Genomic DNA, 20706 nt, shown 5'->3' on the forward strand with positions numbered 1-20706 from the left:
ATCTGAACTAGGGGCCATGTGAGACATAACTGAAATGTATTCAACTGGTAACAGGTATGAGAGATTTTACCATGCCAAACGAATGAAAGATGAAACTTATTACTGTCATAGTGAAACAAGAGGCACTTGAGCTGCCTAATGTCCCATGTTAATCACCACAATATATTAAGCATAACCAGTTATGCTAATGAGATCATTAATTAAGCTAATTACTGCATTAATTACTAAATATTTCTGTGTCAACATATTTGTCTTCAAATAACAGATGTGTGATATGAATGTGAATTTTGTATCTTAAAACATTATGGTGTTATAATTGAAGTGACACTTTCCCTTATTAATATTCAAATTTATGAAGGTACGTGCTCCAAAATCTAATCAGATCATCTACTCTACACGGGAAACTTGTTACACAGGTTTGAAGTTTCTACAATGTTACTGTTCTTCAGTTATCGTATTCTCCAAAATCTGCCCACATACACACATACACACGCATAGACACCACCATGACAACAAAATGTCCCACATACCATGTGCCATGGTGGTGGGACACAACAAAAGGTGTGTAACTGTGTGTGTGTGTGTTTATCTTCGTGTGTCTATAGCGTTGACAGTGCTCAGTAGTCTAATTCAATAGAAACAAAAAAAATATATACAAATATATATATATATATATCAATAAGACTTCAGACATTCCAGGAGCAGAGAGGGAGGGTCAATCTGAAGGAAAGAGTTTGGCATTCGGGAGGAGGTGGAGGTGTGGATTCAAGGGGACACTGCTTCCTTTTATGTTCAGAGCATCTCTGAACCTCAGGGGAAGGGGCCCAGGACATACTCACTTGCTGTGAATAGCCACAGAAAAACTGGTACAAGAACTGGGGTAAGATGAAGCAAAGGTTCTGCAAGTAAACAGATAAAGAGAAAAGGCTCAGACTGGCACAATGCATTGTTAGGTTTTCTTCTTTGGTGGAGACATGTTTGAATTTGATATTATACTTAGAAAAATGCCATACATCAGTTAAACCAGAAAAAAAATTGCCTCTATGCTTTCCTGCTTCCTCAATGCACTTTTTGCACTCTATATATTCCCTCTTTGCACTGCCCTGTAGCACCTATGTCCTCTGGACCAGAACTGGAGGTCTGTGGTACTGGATGTCCTTGTTCTCTCCTTAATTGATCTTTGCTTGTTGGTGTATAAAAATCTCATATGGACACTGCTTTAGATAAAAGCATCTGCCAAAAGAGAACTGTAATTGTAATTGTAAAAGCTGTTTATTTTATAAGACGACCAACTGTTATATCTGTTAAAACACTAACCCACATAATAAGTTTGTTTAGGACAAAAACAGACTTTGCTGAAACCCAAAACAAGACCTTGGTCTGATAAATTACATGCAGTCAGTATGGAAAAAGATAGAAAACTGTCTTCTCCTAAACAGACAGCCTCTATAATTTACAGTTCTACAGTACCTTGTAAAAGAAATATTGCACCAAGTGAGCAATGCGAACATAGTAGAGATGCCCATGTGCCAGCAAGAGCTTCTTGAGGTGCTTGAGTTTGGGGATGGCGTAATCACTGTTCCTCACCGCCTGCCGGCCCTCTTTACCCTTAATACCTGGAACACCCAAGGACAGATTATTACACAATGCCTTGATTGAAAAGTTACCTTTACCTCCATTTGGAAAAACTCTTGAGTCAGCTCTGGCATGAAATTTCTTACCAATGCCAACATGAGCTTCCAAAATCATGCTGACATCGTTGGCTCCATCTCCGATGGAAAGGGTGATGGGGCCACCTTTAGAATTCTTCACCATTTTCACTATCTAAAGATGGAACAAGATAGGGAGAGTACTAAAACAATCTGAATTTGTTTTTGTAGTCACTCACTATGAAAATTCCCGACTTTCATCATATACATTAGAATAAATCATTAAAAATGAAATATGTTAGGCAGCTCAAGTCATACCACTGACCTGTGCCTTTTGTAGAGGTGCCATTCGGCAGCAGAGCACAGCAGTGCAGTTCTGACAAATCTGCAGGAACAGACTCTTGTAGCGACTAGAGTTGGAATCATGGGAGGAGTTGAGCACCATGGACAGAGTGGCTCCATCTATGATAAAACCATAGTCCTGGTTGGCTGTAGACCAGCTCCTAAAAAAGAAAAAATGAACTGAGGTTTTTATTGAGGTTTTGATTAAAATACTACGATCATAAAAGAACAAAGTATTGCAAAATATTTTAAATAAAGAGTGTGAAATGATAGCAGCCTGCATACTGACCTGGTAACACCTGCCTTGACTGGTGGTGCATCCTGTACAGCTTTCTTATGGTAATCAAGCAGGAGCTCGTGCAGTCGCTCTTCCCGTTTCCTCCCTCCATCCTCCAGGGTGCGCACTGTTAGCTCTAATAGCTCTGTGTTTCTCTGAAACAGCCTACATGCATAGCAGGTGGACTTGGCCGTCTCCATCTTGTCCCCTGTCAGCACCCATACCTTCATGCCTGCTCCCTGCAGAGCCTCCATGGTCTCTGCTGCCTCCTCCTGAAGCCTGAGGGATAGGGACAATCAAGTTAAAGGTTGTATGCCACCGAGAGCATAACCACCATATAGAAACAAGGCTATCGCCAAGAAGACTGGCAGCCACTGTTGGCTTCTATACTGCATTTTATATTGTGTGCCTACATTTTGCAGGACATTTGCTTTGTTGCACAAAGGGATACTGCTTTGCCACACAAAATGGAAAAAAGGCTATTATTTTTCCAACACACACAATGTTAGAGGATGGAGGGGAGATAGGTTGGTACCTCGTCTTTGCAAAAGGATAGTATTTCATTTATCTAATTTAAAGGTAAAAACACATCACAGATTAGGTTTAACCATACATTTTTTAAGTAGCTACTAGAAGAATCAGGTCAATCAGCACTCACATGAAACAAAGAAAATACATCAGGAACTCAGGTAAATATATAATTTAGGCTACAGAAAATTGCAATGCTCCATTATTACCAACAACAAGATGTTTTGAGCTTATTTATACTTATACATGGATATTTACACTTAAGGTGAGAGCAAAGGAGAAAGTGACTGCACCATTTGACCAACACAAAGGCTAGGGGAAGCTACACACAGCATACGTTGCTTACCTGAATGACAAATGTAAGAGCTGACCATTAGTCTGTGATTAGTTCACTAGAATAACATTATTACAAACTAACCAAATGAGTGTGAACATTCATTAGCTTGACATGCATGTGTGTTAGCCTGCTAACACCAGACCATGTGGTGCAACACAAAACAAAAAGGACAGACAGACCTGGCTATTTGGACACCTCAAAATCTCAGCAGCCATCACGTTAACTAAGATTATTTCATATTGTACCTTTAATTTTGAGAAACACTAGTACTAACAATACCACTGGTGTAACATAAAAGTGAGCACTTACTTGGACTATGCTAGTAAATGAACTGTTCACAATTAATTTAACAACAAAGAGAAGGTGAGTGAGTGAGCGCTCACCTATCTTCCACAGCCGTAGCTCCTATTAGGCTCATGCCTGTCTCCACCTGGTTGTAAACAGCCATGAGCTTCTCCTCTCTGTCCTGCAGGGCGAGCCTGGCTTCCCTCAGCCCTGCGTCTGCTTGTGCATACTCTTCTGCACTAAGCTGCTTGTAGGCCACACACAGTGTCCGGTAGCCTTCCTGCGCAAGGCAACACACATTACTCGATGTTACAATAGGAAACACTTGATGCATTTGTTTTAAAGTTAAAGCCTTCTCATAACTACATCTATCATGTAGAAGTGACATATGCAGATATAGTATAATGTACATGTAACCAGGAAAGCGGCAATAGAAACCACTGGAGTTAGAGAAGCAGGTGACTTGTTTGACGCACCGTAGCGTTACGTTCAACGTGCATGCGTATCCTGTCCACTTCCTCCGGTCTGACACGGGGGAAGATGGAAGAATCTGCCCCTTTACAGAAGAGCAGTGTATCACCTGTGGAAATGTATGCAAGCACATACACACAGACAGTGTGGTCAGGGCTGAAGACAACAGGCAGACAACAACGTCAATGCAATAAACCTGCCAGTAATCACATGCTCACCTGATTTGGATCTGACAATTACACTCATTCGTCTTCGCACTGGGTCAAAGTTCAACACATGAAGCAGCTCATACCTTTGGGAGGATATCAAGAATGAAAAATGTATATGATAAAAATTTACAGACTGAAAAAAGACAAACGTCAAAATAAATAAATAAAAGAAAATGTACTGTCTGTGTTGCTAGAATTGACTTACATTTCAACATCATTGTTCCTGTTCAGAATTTTCATGTTCTTGCTCTCCAGGCCCAGGAACGTGAAGCCATACCTGCAGGTGGAGACAAAGTGTCAAAAATGAGCCCATTTATGTATTCATATATCAATAAATGTTTAATAAATCATATTCAAGCTTTCTAACAAACTCAACCTATACCAGGCATGTATTTATATTTAACTGATTTGTCAACCTGGTAAGAAATGATATAATAATTGAATCATCAGGTCACATATCCGCACCTCATGGCACCCTTGACCAGAGCCACCTCATCAGGTGAAGACGCTATAAAACCTCTCTGCTCCTCTGGTCGAAGCACCTCTCCACCCAACCCCAAGCCATCCACCTGGTCCATCAGCCCATCCGCTTGACCCTGTCCCGGGCCTGGGGACTCTTTCACCTGCACCGTGTGGCACAGACACAGGGCCCGCAGAAACAGCTCCTCCTTCTCCTGATCATATAACACAATGTGAATAAGACTTAGGAAATATTTACTAACTAGAGGCTTACTGAGATTAAATTTTATTCATAATTGACTGGTTGGAATTTTGTTGTTTGTAACAATTTAATTCAATTTCAGTCTGTAACCCACGGTTCCTGTCAACGATTCCATTCAGTGCTTTAATCAGTATTTATCAAAGTGACATGAAATAATGTGATGTGATGTTGTGAAACTACAATAAAATTACACAAATAAAACTGATGTATCTCATGGTATTCTGTTAGATTACTAGAATGTTAGCTCTTGATGGTTTGGTTCAAAGCATTTCATAACAATTCAGGCTGAAGCCGGAGCAATACATTCTATTAATTTTTTAAGCACACCGGTGCAGTTGAATCAGCAGGAATTATAATCAATGCATCACTATAATGACTGAACTGTAACAATGCTATTAGTAACATTACTGAACTAAATTTTAGAAATAGCTTATTGTGAGAGACAGCAAACAAGAAAACTTTAAGGATGGCTCAAAAACAAAAACAGAAGGTTTAAAAATAATATGGCACTTGAAATTGGATAACTGAACTGAGGGCTTTCAGCCAGACACATGGCCATAAACAGTAGCTGAAAATACAAAAAAAATATTGATTTGCAACCATTTGTCTAAATTAGCCCCTTATCAGCATAGGTGTTGAAGTGCAAAAGCTTGTAAAGTGTTATCAGGTGGCTAGGTGTTCATGTCAACAAGCACAAACCCGAATTGCTCCCGTCCATGTCCAGTGCATATGTTGACATGTCAAGCACTGAGCAGAGTGCACGTGGGTGACCTCTGAAGGGTCTTTCTGAGCAACGAGCGATGTAATGGCCATATGTTGGTGTGCATGTGCGTGTGTGCGCGTTCAGCAACAGACGGAGGGACACCACACTACCCACCCTGCCAGCTTTCTGCTGCAGCTTGCTCACAGGCCCATCTGTGACACAGAATCCATCCAGCTCTGAGCCTGCATCCCGGTACTTGTACTGGAAGCCGTCGATGCAGCACTCGATGAACTCCATGTTGTTCTGAGTGAGAGTACCTGTCTTGTCGGTGAAGACATACTCCACCTGCAGGCGTTGCAATAAAAAAATACACCACACAATCTTCCAAAGCCATAAAAATACATTTACCCAATTAACAGACTCCAACAATAAGATTGAGCAATTACTCCCTGACAGAATTACACTACATAAATCAGTTTAATGAAGCATCAACTTTATTTAAGTAATTATCAGGCAAACCAAGTGTGACTGATGTATGACTGCAATGTTTGAGTTAGAAGAGCAGTAAAACAGGTGAAGTCAGACAGCACAGACAATCAGGCCTACAGTACAGCTCATACTTCAGTCATGGCTATTTTCTTCATTTAAACTGAGGTCATTTGATGGGTTAGCAACATAAACCCAAAAAACTAAAAATAAATGAATGAATAAAAGTGAACTCTTTTGTGCTCCCACTGACCTTGTATATCATGCTACTATTTCTATAAAATAGTTAGGGAATTACTTTCAGAATGAGAAAATATTTCTAATATACAGTATGCCATTAAGCCATTCCAACATTATTTAATTTGATCCTGTTCAGCCTCCCTTACCTGTCCCAGCTCCTCGTTGAGATCCGAAGTGTTGACCAAAGCCCCCTCCTGGATCTCAGGGTCAAAAAAGTCCTTATCCCAGGTGATGAAGAAGGAGCCCAGGAACTTCTGCATCTCCACCGTCACATACATGGACACTGGGATGATGAAGTTGAAGAGCACCATGAAGGACAGGAAGTCAGTGAACATCTTCAGGTACTGATGAAAAAAGGGGAAACACGGGAATAAATTTACATGTTAATGTTAAAATCTTTATTACCATAATCCCAAATAAAACAAGCTTGTTATTTTAAACACTCATGTCCCACCAGGGCTGTTGGTGACGCCAGAAGGAAGGTCATGGGGTCACCAAACTGCCAGGGGGGCAGGGCACGTTCAATCTGCCAACGGTAGGCACCATTTTGCTATGGGTTCTACAGGTTCTGGGTTGAATGACATTTTAACTCAAACCTACACCTCCTAAAACCGGGGTCAAACAGTGTGCAACAGGCTTTGAGGTACTTTTTCTCTCATTTGGTGTGTGTGTCTGAGGTTTCACCCAACTAGCAGCGACATGGACTTGTCGCTGTATCCTAACCTGCTGTATTAAAAAGGAAGCACATAAAATGGATCAAACTACACTGGTGTAACACAACTGAGTGTTCAACATACCACTGTTTCCATTTAAACATTGCTATGTTTTTCAGGGCTGAACGCAGCCCAGCTTTCATTCCCAAGCCAACATGATTCTGCTGTCAACAAATTTTATGCCGACCCACCAAATAAATTTGGAGATATGCCCCTCTGGACCTAAATGCTGACTGACCGACTGATGTGTAAGCCTCAGCTTCCCAGCAAGCCAAAAACTAGTTACACACTTACAACATGCTGTGTATTACTGTCAGTCACCAAGTCATTGTTTTAAATGTATTGCCCTCACCAGATTGGTGTCCTTCTCTCTTTGGGTCTTCTGGTTATACCAAGGCTCATCCTGTCCAGGCTCACTCTGCCACACATACTTGAGCGTAGTGCACACCAGGGCTTTGCTCACCAAGATGCATAGGTAAACCAGAAGGAAGGCATTGATGGATCTGAGAGAAAAAAAACAGATTGAAATTAGTCATTACCACAGGTTATAACATTTCTTTTTTTCCTCTTAAAAATACACATAAAACTTCCCTTACTTACTTTTCCACAGCAGACCGCTTCTGAGACTTGCCCTGGTAGTTGAGAGCCATTTTTGTCTCCATGCCGGTGTAAACTGCAACACCTGGAAAGAAGAGCACAAGAATGGGGATGAGGATTTAGATACCAATCGATCATCAAGACAAAAACTGATCACTCAGTTTGATAAGGACAAGTTATAATCTTTAACTCACCACAGATTTTCTGGGTGTTCTTCAAAGTAGCCCCTTTCAGGAGCAGGTTCTCTGGACCTAAAGACCTGAACAATCACATTAATGGAGTGAACACGTTAGTCACAGTGTTCTGCAGTCTCTGGGCTTACCTCTAAATGCTCCAACTGGCAACCTGGCAGCCAAGCTGGCATCAAGTCTAAAATAGCCACTGGCAATATATGACTGCAGTCTGGGACTACACTGGTCCCAATGTTCTTGAGAAGGACACAGTGACTTGTTTGTTATATGCCATTACAAAGCAGTCAATGAAAAATGCCTGTGAGAGGGTGCTTGGGAAGCACTGGCTGAAGCTGTGCCAGCCTGGTTTTATTTTAATGCTTGTTTGCAATGAGGGATCAATGCAATAATGATCTGATGGTAATGCAAAGGGAAACAAGTGAGTGCTTAAGCAACCATGCTTTGATTTTGTTCTTATTTAATGCGGGCTGAGGTGCCTATATGTAGGGGCTATCAGAAAGACAAATGGTCTCACCTCACTGCAGGCTCCTGATCTTTCTTGTATATGTGCATACGGCCAACAAACCTAGAAGAAAAACAATTCACTTAGCAAGCCAAGCAATTTGTACAAGCTTGTTATGCATATTACCTTCTACTTTGACAACAACACTCTGGATCTGAATTTGAGATAATAAAAACCAACAATGGAGGGGTGGGGGCAACATCTTTACTTTGTAAACCTATAAGTACTTATCATTGCGCTTGTAGAATCTATCACAACACCATCTGCCCATCACCAGGAACTCACAAGAGGGAGCACAGTTTAGGGAGCCAGCTAATTACTGGTAGTTAGCCAGCAGCATCCTGGCAATAATCCTGTCAGTTATATTGACTCTGAAAAGTCAGCATCTGGCACTAACACTTCTTTAGCACGTCTCAAACACCACTCTGATTTCTGACTAAATGGCAATGCCCCACTGTTTGCCCCTAGGGGGAGCCAAAGGTGTTCTCTTGATTGAGCGTAGATTTCCATAAATGAGTAAGGAATCTCGTCTGATTTGGTCAGACCCTAACTGGGTGACTGAACTTTCCCCTTATTTCCTGGTAAATCTCCTGGAAATATCAGGTCCACCAGCAGTTAAAGGTCACAAAGCTAACATAAATACAGCCTGGCTCAGGGACAGCTCTCTACTTTAGAATCAACATGTTACTATTAGAGTCAATTAGGACCTTTTCAATTGGCAGTTGAATTAAGCCTAAACCCAACAAAGCGGAGGCAATGCATGCTTGTAGTGTAAATCTGTTGGGGCCACGTGATGAGTGCCTACTTGTAGAGGTCAGGCTGCGGCTGCTCACACTCGATGGTGGCGTTGAGAGATTCCAGATCCTTCTCTGTGTCTGGCACTGTGTAGTGTGTCTAGACAAGTGGGAGAGGGAGAGATATAGACAGAGTGTCAGTGTGTGAGTGCTGCATGGCTCAGGTCAAGTTGTCACTTTAGCCTTCACTTCCCACTCATCCATAGAAAGCACAGGAAATCAGGAAGAAAGATATTATGACTCATGCATAGGCACAAACACACATGGCTGAGGGACTAGAGTAAGAAAAATGTCCCCTTGAAAACAAGGTTGGCAAATACATATTAACTGCTTTTGAAAAGAATGGTGGTAAATATATTCAAATCCCCATGTTAATTATAGGCCCTACACAAATAATATTCTGTATATTCCCTAAGCAGTGGCAGGCAACTACAGAGAGGGTGCAGTCACTGTTGAAATGAACAAAATATTAAATAGTATTCCTATTTTACTGCTCTCTTACCCTAATCCTAACGGTCTTAATATTTATAAATATCAAATTTCCACTTTGTAAGTGAAGTCAACAGTTTTGATTTTACCATTCAACAGTGAAGCCCAAAATAGGCCCAAAATACTGACAGACATTAAAACAAAACTGTTACCGAACCATACTGCATAATATATCTTTGAACAACAAAGAGGTTTACTTTATGGTTGGACTCTCCATCCAGACTGGCTGTGGTCACAAAGCAGGTGTCGTCATCCCGACTAGATTGCAGCAGAATCAAATCACAGGGAAAGGTCTCGTCTTCCTTCACCTCAACCACATCTCCAACCTGGTCAAAGGAGCAAAATCAACGTGGATCACAAAAATCTTCCAAAATTATTTGTGAGGACTTAGTTTGTTTTCAACTACCATTGCCAATTCAAGACCAAATCACAGCCAGGAAACAAACAGCTTAGCCAACACCAGGAATTATAAAGAATCAACGCTTAGTTACCAAGTGAGTGCCACAATTTTGAAAACAATACCAATAGTTATGCTAAGACAACTGTACATCAAAATGAGAATGCGTATTACAATTATATGTATTGACTAAGGTTACATGCATACAAGATACCAGATGACTGAGTATGGCATGAAATCAAATAATGGGTCTACATGTGTTGTGTTTATCTGATTATGTTAGTCCCATTACTTTACATGCTGCACATCAGCAATCTGATTCCCACCCGCAATGTTACAGCAGGACATTTCATACAGTTGTCATATAAAATTAGTATTTTGTTGGGATTGGTTGTTTTCTACTTGAAGGCTACAGGACAAGTGTAACTCAAGTGTTCTTACTCTACTGTAGCTCATATGTTCAAATACCGGAAACAAATAGAATTTCTGTTTATTTGTCAGTTTTCATACAAAGTTTATAAATAAAGGATTGTGAAAGGATTGCTGAATTTCTGTTTTTGATGTGGTATTGAATCAGGTATCAAGACTCACAGAATTTCACTGGAACTGGTATCAACTAGCAAAATTCTGGTCGCTGATATTGATAAACAATATCATGAAATCTCTAACCAACACTATCTCACTTGTCATGATGTGTCAAACTCCACCCATTTTAAAAACAGATAAATAGACAGTAGTCCATACTAGATCATCCACACCAAACAAACAACAACAACACACACCTGAACTTCACACCCTGGCCTCATCACACTTGGGTGGAACATCTCAGTTCAACAGACAGAGCACATTCTGCCGCATGCATACAGTCCAAACACAGTCATGCTGAGCTGCCAGCAGCTTCTGTCTGGCCCTCTCACGAATAGAATTATTCAGGAGATCTTGGCTAAGATGCAGCTGCTGAAAGGTACCTTGATCTTCTCGCTCTCTGTCCGTATTTTCTGTCCATTTTCTAGCACAGTCACCAGGTACTTATTCACCTCATTGTCTGCTTTGTGCCGCAGCCAGTCCTCATAGCCCTAGGAGGGAACACCAGAATCAGAAGTTATTTGTGAAGAATGATAACTATGCAAGCATTTTTTATCTTGGTGACATTGGTAAAAAGGACAACAACAAATGCATGAACATAAACACATACCGGAACACAATATGTTATGTCTATTTAACTGAATGTTTTTATGGCCTGCATGAGACGGCCATGAAGTTTTTTGTTTTGTTTTTTTTTAGGGAGTGTTGCTATCTTTTTGGGGGGTAAAGGTAAATACTACACATTAGAAACATGAAAGATAAACTAGATGATTCTAGTAGGTGTTATTTAAGTTAAACAGCCAGGTTTCCAGATTGTACTATAATAAATCTAAGTACTTTTTCCCACAGAGCTTGGGACACGTAAGCACTAGGATTTTCTTGGATTTCTCTCTATTCACCTTATTTACAAGAGAAACATGGATTTATTGTTTGTTTGTGCGAGACTTTCGGTCAGGCAACTGATTGATTTTTGGGAGTGCGGCCACAACATTGTCAAATAAGCTAATCAGCAGCAAAACGATCAAACAGAAATGTGGCACAAAAAATAAATAAATAAATAAACAGGTCCCACCAACTGTTTACTTTTGCATTCTAACATAAGGTAGATAGGCAAACATGACATGTTAAGTATAAAGTATAAAGTATAAGTATAAAGTGAGCAGGTTTAACATAATGTAGCAGGTAAGTATATAAAGATGTTTATACTAGTATATTGATGTTTAAACTAAGGTCTCAAACTCAATGTAAGACTTCTTATTTTATGAATTTTAAGGCCTAATAGTTAATAAAACTGAATTAATATTTTAAGCTGTTTTAAGGACCTGGACAAAACCTGGTTAACAGGACCTTACACTGAGTGCAAGGGGACAGTGAAAGATATATACAACAGATTTCACAAATCATATACACTTATACATTTATCATAGCATGCATTACAGCATAACGCACACAGTGGGTGCGATGGTTTCATGGTACACTGTACCATAGAAACGTTAGCCTGAGTACAGCAAAAAAAAAAAAAACAATTCCCGAGGCTACAGCAGTACAGGGTACAAAGCTTAGTGTAGACTTGACAAGTAGTTTTAGATAGTGATCAAGACAGAGAGAGCTGGTGCAGGGATGCAGAGGGAACCCAAAGCGCATGCCAAAGCAGAGCTGGTGCCAGAGAGAGAGCACGGTTACAGGGAGAGGTGATGGAAGAGAAGAGAAAAAGTTGGTGAGAGCGATGCAGAGACGATGCCAGGTGGATGGTAAGATGAAAGGGAGAGAGAGAGGAGAAACATTCCACGGATGGACAGTGGAACTATACGGTTCACCTCAGCCTGACTAATAGAGGCAGGCAGACTGCCCTGGTGTCCCACTTCAAAGCCTGGTTAAAGGCACTCCAGCACTATCAGTGTGTCCCATATATTTTTGGAAGGAAGTCCACCCATTATTGTGCATTTCAAAGCCCCAGCAGTAGGCTAACCAAAAAGCCAATCCTAAAACAATACATCTAAAGCTGGGGCACGGCTGCAGCAGAGTGAGAGAAAGACACCCCCCCTTGATAATTTGTCTCTATATAATAGTCTCTCTGTGTCTCTCTCTCTGTTTCTCTCTCTCTCTTCACATTCCCAGAGAGCACATTCCCTTTCCTCCCCAATCAGAATTCACCAGCAGAGCACTTTAATACAAAACCCAAGAGAGCATTAGTCACGTACTTTATACAAAACCCACAGCGAGGGAGTTATGAAGGCGGAGGGACTTATTATGTTATGGAGAGGGAAGAATGATGAAATGCTATGAAAGACAATATGCAGAAACGTGGTCATGGCAATAGCACAATCACAACAAAAATTACTTTTGTCAACATTCATCAGCTGCAGTGGGCAGAGTTTTACCTGCTTGATAGCTGTTACTGTGATCACAAAAAATAAAGGTAGGCCACTGGTGACTGGGCTGGTGGGGGTGTCCACTATCACCTGTGGGGACAAGAGACAACACAAATTGAGTTTTGAGAAGTACACTGTGAACTACAGCAAACAACACAACAACAACCTCTTTAAAGGAATAAAAAATAAAATACATAATCATCAAACTATGAAAATCCTAAGTTCTTTCTGTGCAGAGAGGCCCATCAGCTGACTTCTCTGGAGTCAAGGAAGCAGTTTTGCTGGGGATTAAAAGCTTCTTTTGCACTAAAGAGTGGAGTCGATCTAAGCCAACTTTTTATTCTTCCTATCTTGTATTCTCCTGTTTGTTTGATTGCACCTCCTACCCTCCACAAGGCTAATCAAACAAGTAATTAACAGTAGCTCATCAACACAGAACATCAATTTTGTGTCGTTCCTACATGTGAATCCATGTGAATCCAGGATTACTATACCAAATAACATCAGTAGGACGAAATGGCTAGCGCACTGCTTTTATATGGTGGACAGATCTGTGTCCTCTTTAGAAAGCAGTGGCATCAGTTCTATTACTACAAGCCTCCATAGGTTTTTAACAAGAGCTACAGCGATGTCAGCTGCTATGAAAACATTTGCTTACATATTGTTGCAGCATTACATAGACCAAGAGCTATTTCAGCTCCAGCAAGTCCGCTTTGTTGGACAGTTGGTCCTACCAGAATCATGACAATATGTTACCCTACAAGGGGAACGCCCACGTAGCCCTGCTGGTATGAATTACTGAAGAGGATACAGCCATCTAGAACTCAACTATATTAGTTATTGATTTTCAGGAATCATCAAATCTTAGTGGATAATGAACATAGTACTTGAGAAATGCTAATTAAGAAAATTCATATTTTTTATTGTGTATACCATCCCTTAAAACTGGAAAAACAGTGCACGGAGCAAATCACTATAAAGTCCTACTTCAGTACAGCCATGCATGGTCACAGGGTTCAGAGGGCGGGTATTTGTTTCTTAACTGCAGGGTGTAGCCTGTGTGTGTGTTTGTGTGTGTGTGTGTGTGTGTGAGGCCCTTCTACCGTTTCCTAGATCTGTTCATCGGTAAAAGAAAGCAGGGGAGACATTTTGTGTCTGGAAGGGAGGGAGGCAAGAGCACAATTTCTGGACCACAGAACTTCTAATCAAGTGGGGCAGGACAGAGTGCTAAATCTGCAGGCACGCCAGGGCTGCTGCGTTTGTGCCAAAGCACAGGAGCAGCTCCTCTCCTCCTGCTGAGAGGGCCAACACCAAGCAGGGCTGGTCTAGGCTCGCCTGCTGGAATTGCGGCTGAAGTAATCACGTGTGTGTGTGTGTGTGTGTGTGTGTGTGTGTGTGTGTGTGTGTCTAATGAGAGAGATTGGGACCAGTGGACCAGTGACCAGGTAATCCCAAACAACTGGCTCAGAAGCACCACCTGACCAGAGCTCCCAGCTAAAGCCCTAAGATGTACAAACAGCCTAGTATGTTTGTGTGTGTGTGTGTATGTGTCCCTTAAAGCCATCACAAGATGGATTTACCCAGGCATTCCCGATCCTGCAGCAGGCAGGCTGTTCTCCTACTGAGGCGACGTGTATTACACCGCGTACACTGACACACAAACACTTACACATCCGGCTTGTTGGTATTCTGACCAGGAGCGATACAAGCTGTCAGATAGACATCAGTTCAAGCAAGAGCATAAGACGTGTTTTAGTCTCTGGTGTTTTCCTCACCTGTGCTCTGACTGAGAATGAGACAAACCAACTGCTCGCTCAGTAATCAACATGCACAAACCAGCACACACCCAGACACACACACATTGCACATACACTGGCCCGTGTGCATGTCTCCGCATATGTCTATCCCTGGGCAAAAACACACACATACATACACAATTTCAAAGGGCTGTGCGCTACTAGCCTACCCGAGCTTTACTGTGATTACAAGTAACTGGGGGATAAATCAATTAGAAGGCAGAGATGGACTAGTGCACATCGAATCATTTGGAGGAATGCAGAATCAGGAGGAAGCGTAGACTCTGCATTATATCTGTAGTAGTAGGCTATTCCCGTCAGGATGCTGAGAAAGTAATAGCTCTGCTGCAGCAGCCCCAGGTGTACAGAGCCAGGGGTGAGTTTATAGAACGTTTCAATAGAAGTGTGTATACTGGGACGTTATGGGGCTCTATGTTAAAGACTCATTACACTGGGAAGAATCCCCTGGGCCATGTAGCTGGTGGATTATTGAATGTCTTCCAAGAAAGGCTTGTCTTTGCCCTCAGTTGGGCCCATCTGGACTCAAAAGAGCACATCCTCCCAGGCACAGATGTGATGAAGGTCAGAGGACTGTGATGGAACACTTAATTTTTCTAATATGTTGACAGCCGACATCCTATATTGAGATAACAGTCCTTCACTCTGGCTAATTATAGAAATTAAAAGAGCAATACCAGGAAATACTGAGGGCAGCTTGTTCCTCTGATGCAGCAGCCACATGGCCAAACCTCACATAGGGTGACCACAGTGGAGACAGGCTACTCTATAATGTCTACATGTTGGTTGACCGACTTACATCCATTTAATGACAATTTTGATGCCATCTCTTCATTAGGCAGCTATACAGACACCACTGATGGTTTGGCATCTTACATTTCAGAAATACCTTATTTTTCAATCTATGGCTGAATTAGTCAAAATATTATCAAAATCACAATACAGAAATGTTTAACTCAAAATCGCAATACAGTAATGTGCAATATCAAAATCACAGGAGCTACAATTTTTGGATTGATGTCAAATGTGTGTGCAACTGCAATATGATTTTTTACCATGTTGTTCGGTCCTCATATCTATCTGCAATAGTTCTAAAAAAAAAAAAAAAGCCACACATCACAAAATCATTTTAATTTTTTACAAAGAAATCAGACTTGATAAACAGGTTTGACAGACAAAATTTTACTGAGGGCATTCGTCCTATTTAGTATACACTGGTACGCCCTTTATGAATCCCTAGATACCTCATGGGTACTATTATTGGAAATACTGCAGCACCATACTCCAAAGAAATTAAGAAAACTAAAACATAAACAAAACCTTCAGCTTTTACACTTCTGTCGCTGTTATTTTCCCTCTACACTACTTGTTTTTTGTTTTTTTTCCATCGATTAATAAGAAAATGCCCCACTCCAAACCTCCAGGTAGCCATAACAATCTCCTCTCTGCTCTGCACCAACTCCACAGCCTAAAAATCATAGCACAGGAGTGAACTGTGTGCTGTAGATGTGCTGGTGTGATATCAGGCTGCTACACGTGCAAAGCTGAGCAGTGCAGAGCCCTACATCTGAGCTGGGAAGTATGTCAGAGTGAGCGACAGACAGCAGGTCTCTAAGGTCCCAGGGCAGCGCTGGGGGCCCACTCATCCTCCTTCTCTTCTTCCTCCCCTCTCTCGGCTTTTTTTCCCTTGCTCTCTCATCACCATCTCACTGCCTCTCTCTCACCCCTGCCCCACTCCCATTCGATCAGAATCCAGCAAAGACATGCAGGGCTATTTATAGGAGAGTGGTGCTTTTTTATCAGCCTGTGTCTATTTGTGGCACTCAGAAGTACAGAGGGCTTCCTGGCTGCTGACGTCAGCGTTGCAGCGCTGCAGAGAGATTGGGGGGAGTGGGAGAGAAAGAAAGGAGGGAAGAAAGACAGAGAAAAAAGGGAAAGAGACAGACAGTGACAAAGGGGGAGACAAAAGCGAGGGGAGGAGAGAGCTGGGGGACACATGATGTTTGGTTACCGTGGAAGCATCTGCATGAAGCCTCTGAGGGAAAGTGAAAAGGTTTATTTCTGTCTGTGTGATGCAAGTGCAGTGTGTGTGTGCAGAGAGTCTGAGTACCTGTATGTTTCTCTCTCTTTCTCTTTCTTTCTCTCTCTCTTTCTCCCTGTCTCTCTCTCTCTTTCTCACTCTCTCTATTTCTCTCTCTCTCACTGCCTGATATAATAGCGGGCTGTATGGGGAAAACTGAGTGGTTAGGATAAGGAGCCCCTCCAGAGAGGGTGGATTAGTGGAGAAATGCCAAGCACATGGCAGCTTGGGTAAACACCATCAGCAAACCCAGGACACCCACTGACTCATACTTCACACACACAACCAAATACACGCAATGTAACAACTCAGACATACTGCGCTTGTGAACGTTCTGTACCCACAATGTCTGTGCATGTGTGCACATTTGCATCACCCAATGAGTGATGCCAACAGACACGATACTTTACTCTCACATACGCACACTGCACAGCTCACACTCATATTCGCACACATATCCATGAATTGTGTGCATTAGAGTAAAACCACACACACTGGGGGAAAAAAGGTTACAGAGTACAGCTGTGAGATATGACATTAAATCCCTATCAGAATACAGAGTTTCCTCTGTATCTAGTCAGCAATCATGTTCCACCACAGCAAGGAAATGACCACTGCTGAAAATAAAATGTGAAATGAAAATAAACATCGTAAGTTAGTCTTACGATTAATTAGTTAAAATGTGTAGTTCAAATATTATAGAAGTGATGATTTTATTTAAAATGTATGTGTATAGATAGCAAGACAGACAGACAGACAGATAGATATTTGCACTAGAAACCTGAAACATAATGTAGACCCAAACAGTAACAGATATGGGACAAAATAAGAATTATCAACCAATGCACTACAACTGCATAAAATTACAGGGGAAAGACTGAAAAAGAGCGTCTCATTTACCTTTATAACAATAAAGCAATAATTTATTTATGTTTTAACCTCATGCACAACTATTTCAAAATTGATTAAATCGCTTGATTACCTCTGCCAGGGAAGTGGCGGAGGTTATATAATTGCCGTGTCTGTCAGTGAGCAAGATATCTTAAAAGCATCTTAACAGATATGCATGAAACTTTGTAGAAAGGCTGGTCCTGAACCAAGGAAGAGATGATTAAATTTTCACGCTAATCAGCCAAAAGATACAGCAAGGACAAACAGAAACGCAACTATGACCAGGTTGCAATTCGCCTCGGCACCATATTTGGTTAACTGATGTCATGCGGGGACTAGACATGGAAGTGTCATATACTCCAATGTTAAAACTCTGCTATAAAAATACAATTTAAGTAGTACTGAATAAAATGACAGGTCACACTTTCATCATTTCAGTTGTTGGTAAAAGACTCCAAATGTGTTTAATTATCGCGGTTTTCATGTTATAAAAATAAAATGAATGGAGGAGAACCACTGCTCTGCTGAGTGCACCATCTGTCTCAGATCAGTCTAGTTGCTGCAAACGTAACGCAACTAGTGTAGGTGGTTCAACTGACTTTAATGTGCGTATCAGATCTGACCAGTTGATGGAACAGAGACGTTACACACAGATCTGCCTCCTTGGTTGAGGTCCGAGCTCTACTAAGCGCATTTTCTAGTTCTAATTTTTTTTTTTTTTTAAATTGACGCAAAAAATAATGGCTGAATTGGAAAATCGAGAATTTGACTAATTAAGTTAGAACATGGGGAAACAAAGCTGCTGAGTACTCTGTCAGAAAAGCCCCAGCTCACTCATCTACACAGAACATCCATGCCCAGAAACACATGCATGGATCACCAGTCACGCCATCAAAACAAGAAATATCTAGAAACCTAAATACCACAACTTAATTAACAAACTTAATTACCACAACTCGAAAAAAAGCTGATTTACTAGCTTAATCTACTAGCGACTAAATTTTCCATGGGCAAACAATGTTTTTGTCCCACAAATGTTAATCGCCACAGTTGCAAACACACATTTTATACCAACACTGAGCCACCAAGCATCACTAAATACAGAAGGAGAGTGTGGCATTTCCTTTGCATTTAGCAAACTTAATCAATTCCACATGTTACACAAATAATAACATTTGGCCTTGGTATCTCATTTTAGTTGTGATATTCACCAGGAAAAAAAATATTTTTTGTCGCACTCCAATCAGCCACTGCAGTCACCAAGCTTAGCAAGACTGTAACACCAGCAGAGCGAGCATCACTCAATATGAGGTGAGAGAGAATCGTGTGACTAACTGATGGACTGGCTGACCTGAATTTGGCTTCCAGTAAAACACATCTTATGCTGTGAGAAAAATAATTTGCTTGCTTACACAAGTTTATAATCTCTTCTATTATTCATTTTACATTATACAATTTCACACCTCTTCTTCTATTTATGTATTTGGCTTTTCTCCGCAATCTGCAGACGAGGGAATATGTAGTCAGTTGTCGTTTCAGGTACCACTAAGGGACTCAAGGGATCACCAATATCCTCAAGTTTCTTTAAATTAAAGTTCTTCTTTAATTTCTTTAATTTATAGCCACAACTAGTAGTAGTGGTTCTAATGAAAGAAACACACATCAGACTGCACTGGAAAGATGCATTTACCAAACATACCAACTGGTTGGTAAAATATTTGTGGAGCTGGTTTCAGTTAATCTTCAGTATGCCTGCCAGTTTTATTAAAGAGTCAACTGTAAATAAAGGAGGAAACAAGGAAGAGAAGAAAAATAAGTGCTGCCATCGATCTGCTATTGGATTGAGGATGATGGAATTACTTGATGACAGCACCACACAGATATTGCCGAGTTTAGCACAGCACTGGGCCTTGGGGAGCAGTCGCTCAGTGAGCTCATTCAGTCAGAATGCTACCAGAGACAGAAAGCCCCACTTGAGTGGGCCAAAACACCAGCACCTGTTTACACTGGAGAGAATGCTTGGCTCTTTAGTTTAGGTTACGGCTGGAGATGGAGAGGTTAGTTTCCATCTCCACAGATCAGAGAAATGGAGACAGAAAAGGGGGCAACGGAAGAACAAGAACAGATGTAAGTAAACAACTCTGCTCTCCTCTTCCATTCACCCATCGACAACATCCAGATCCCAGAGCAGAGCAGAAGAGACGAGAGGAGAGATCATCTAACGGTATGGAGCAGGGGAATAAGGATGCATGCCTTGTTTTTCATCAGCCTTATTAGCCAACTCACAGATTCCACTAACAGGGATACAACACAAACAAACACAGAAAGATACAGAGAGATAGAGAGAATCCCGAGGCCACCATGTAAAGACAGACCGGCATGATGGAAATCACTATTTATAATGATGATCACTATGCCATTACTTCAAGCAGCAAGAACCTTTGAGATTTAAACCCCACCTAATGTCAAAGTGGGCAGAGAGAACATCCTCTATCGACAAACTTCACATTTGATGATGATGTAAGGAGTATAAATTTAAGTTTAAAAGGTAAGGGCAGTGTTCACACTGTGCATTGTTGTTTTTTTGTTTGTTTGTTTGTTTGTTTTCTCAGCAGCACCAATCTGTTTTTGAGTGAAGAAAGCACTGCTGAGACTGTTTTTTGAGCTGATATTATTAAAAAAAAAAAGTTGCAGCTGATGTTGACACACTACTGTAATGGAGTTCTTTATCCAACAGTGATGGGTTGGCTAATAACAAGTGGCTGACAAAATTACAGGCCATTTTTCCGAAAAATTGAACTTTGTTTCAACAAAATAAAAACAAACAAACAAACAAAAAAAAAAAAAACAGAAAAAAAAACACTCACATACCTCTGCCAACACTATGCAATTGTCAAGATACAGTACAGGCCAAAAGTTTGGACACACCTTCTCATTCAATGCGTTTTCTTTATTTTCATGACTATTTACATTGTAGATTCTCACTGAAGGAATCAGAACTATGAATGAACACATGTGGAGTTATGTACTTAA

At 41.0% G+C, this 20706-nt stretch overlaps 1 protein-coding gene across 6 annotated transcripts in view; it reads right to left on the bottom strand.

Moving 5' to 3' along the window:
* atp11c (ATPase phospholipid transporting 11C (ATP11C blood group)) overlaps positions 1-20706 on the bottom strand; it is a 58444-nt gene that overhangs the window by 12140 nt on the left and 25598 nt on the right. For all 6 annotated transcript variants that reach the window (XM_030061749.1, XM_030061747.1, XM_030061748.1 and 3 more), the window contains exons 4-23: positions 12898-12978; positions 10900-11007; positions 9732-9860; positions 9057-9145; positions 8264-8314; positions 7753-7817; positions 7562-7643; positions 7314-7464; positions 6395-6592; positions 5697-5867; positions 4564-4772; positions 4304-4375; positions 4108-4181; positions 3895-3998; positions 3517-3698; positions 2281-2547; positions 1975-2152; positions 1722-1824; positions 1471-1616; positions 840-899 (exon numbers count right to left, since the gene is read on the bottom strand). In XM_030061749.1, coding sequence (XP_029917609.1) covers positions 840-899; positions 1471-1616; positions 1722-1824; positions 1975-2152; positions 2281-2547; positions 3517-3698; positions 3895-3998; positions 4108-4181; positions 4304-4375; positions 4564-4772; positions 5697-5867; positions 6395-6592; positions 7314-7464; positions 7562-7643; positions 7753-7817; positions 8264-8314; positions 9057-9145; positions 9732-9860; positions 10900-11007; positions 12898-12978 — 2520 coding nt within the window. The remainder of the gene's footprint in view (positions 1-839; positions 900-1470; positions 1617-1721; positions 1825-1974; positions 2153-2280; positions 2548-3516; positions 3699-3894; positions 3999-4107; positions 4182-4303; positions 4376-4563; positions 4773-5696; positions 5868-6394; positions 6593-7313; positions 7465-7561; positions 7644-7752; positions 7818-8263; positions 8315-9056; positions 9146-9731; positions 9861-10899; positions 11008-12897; positions 12979-20706) is intronic.

Source organism: Myripristis murdjan, chromosome 10 (assembly GCF_902150065.1).
Source record: "Myripristis murdjan chromosome 10, fMyrMur1.1, whole genome shotgun sequence".
Lineage (NCBI taxonomy): Eukaryota > Metazoa > Chordata > Actinopteri > Holocentriformes > Holocentridae > Myripristis > Myripristis murdjan.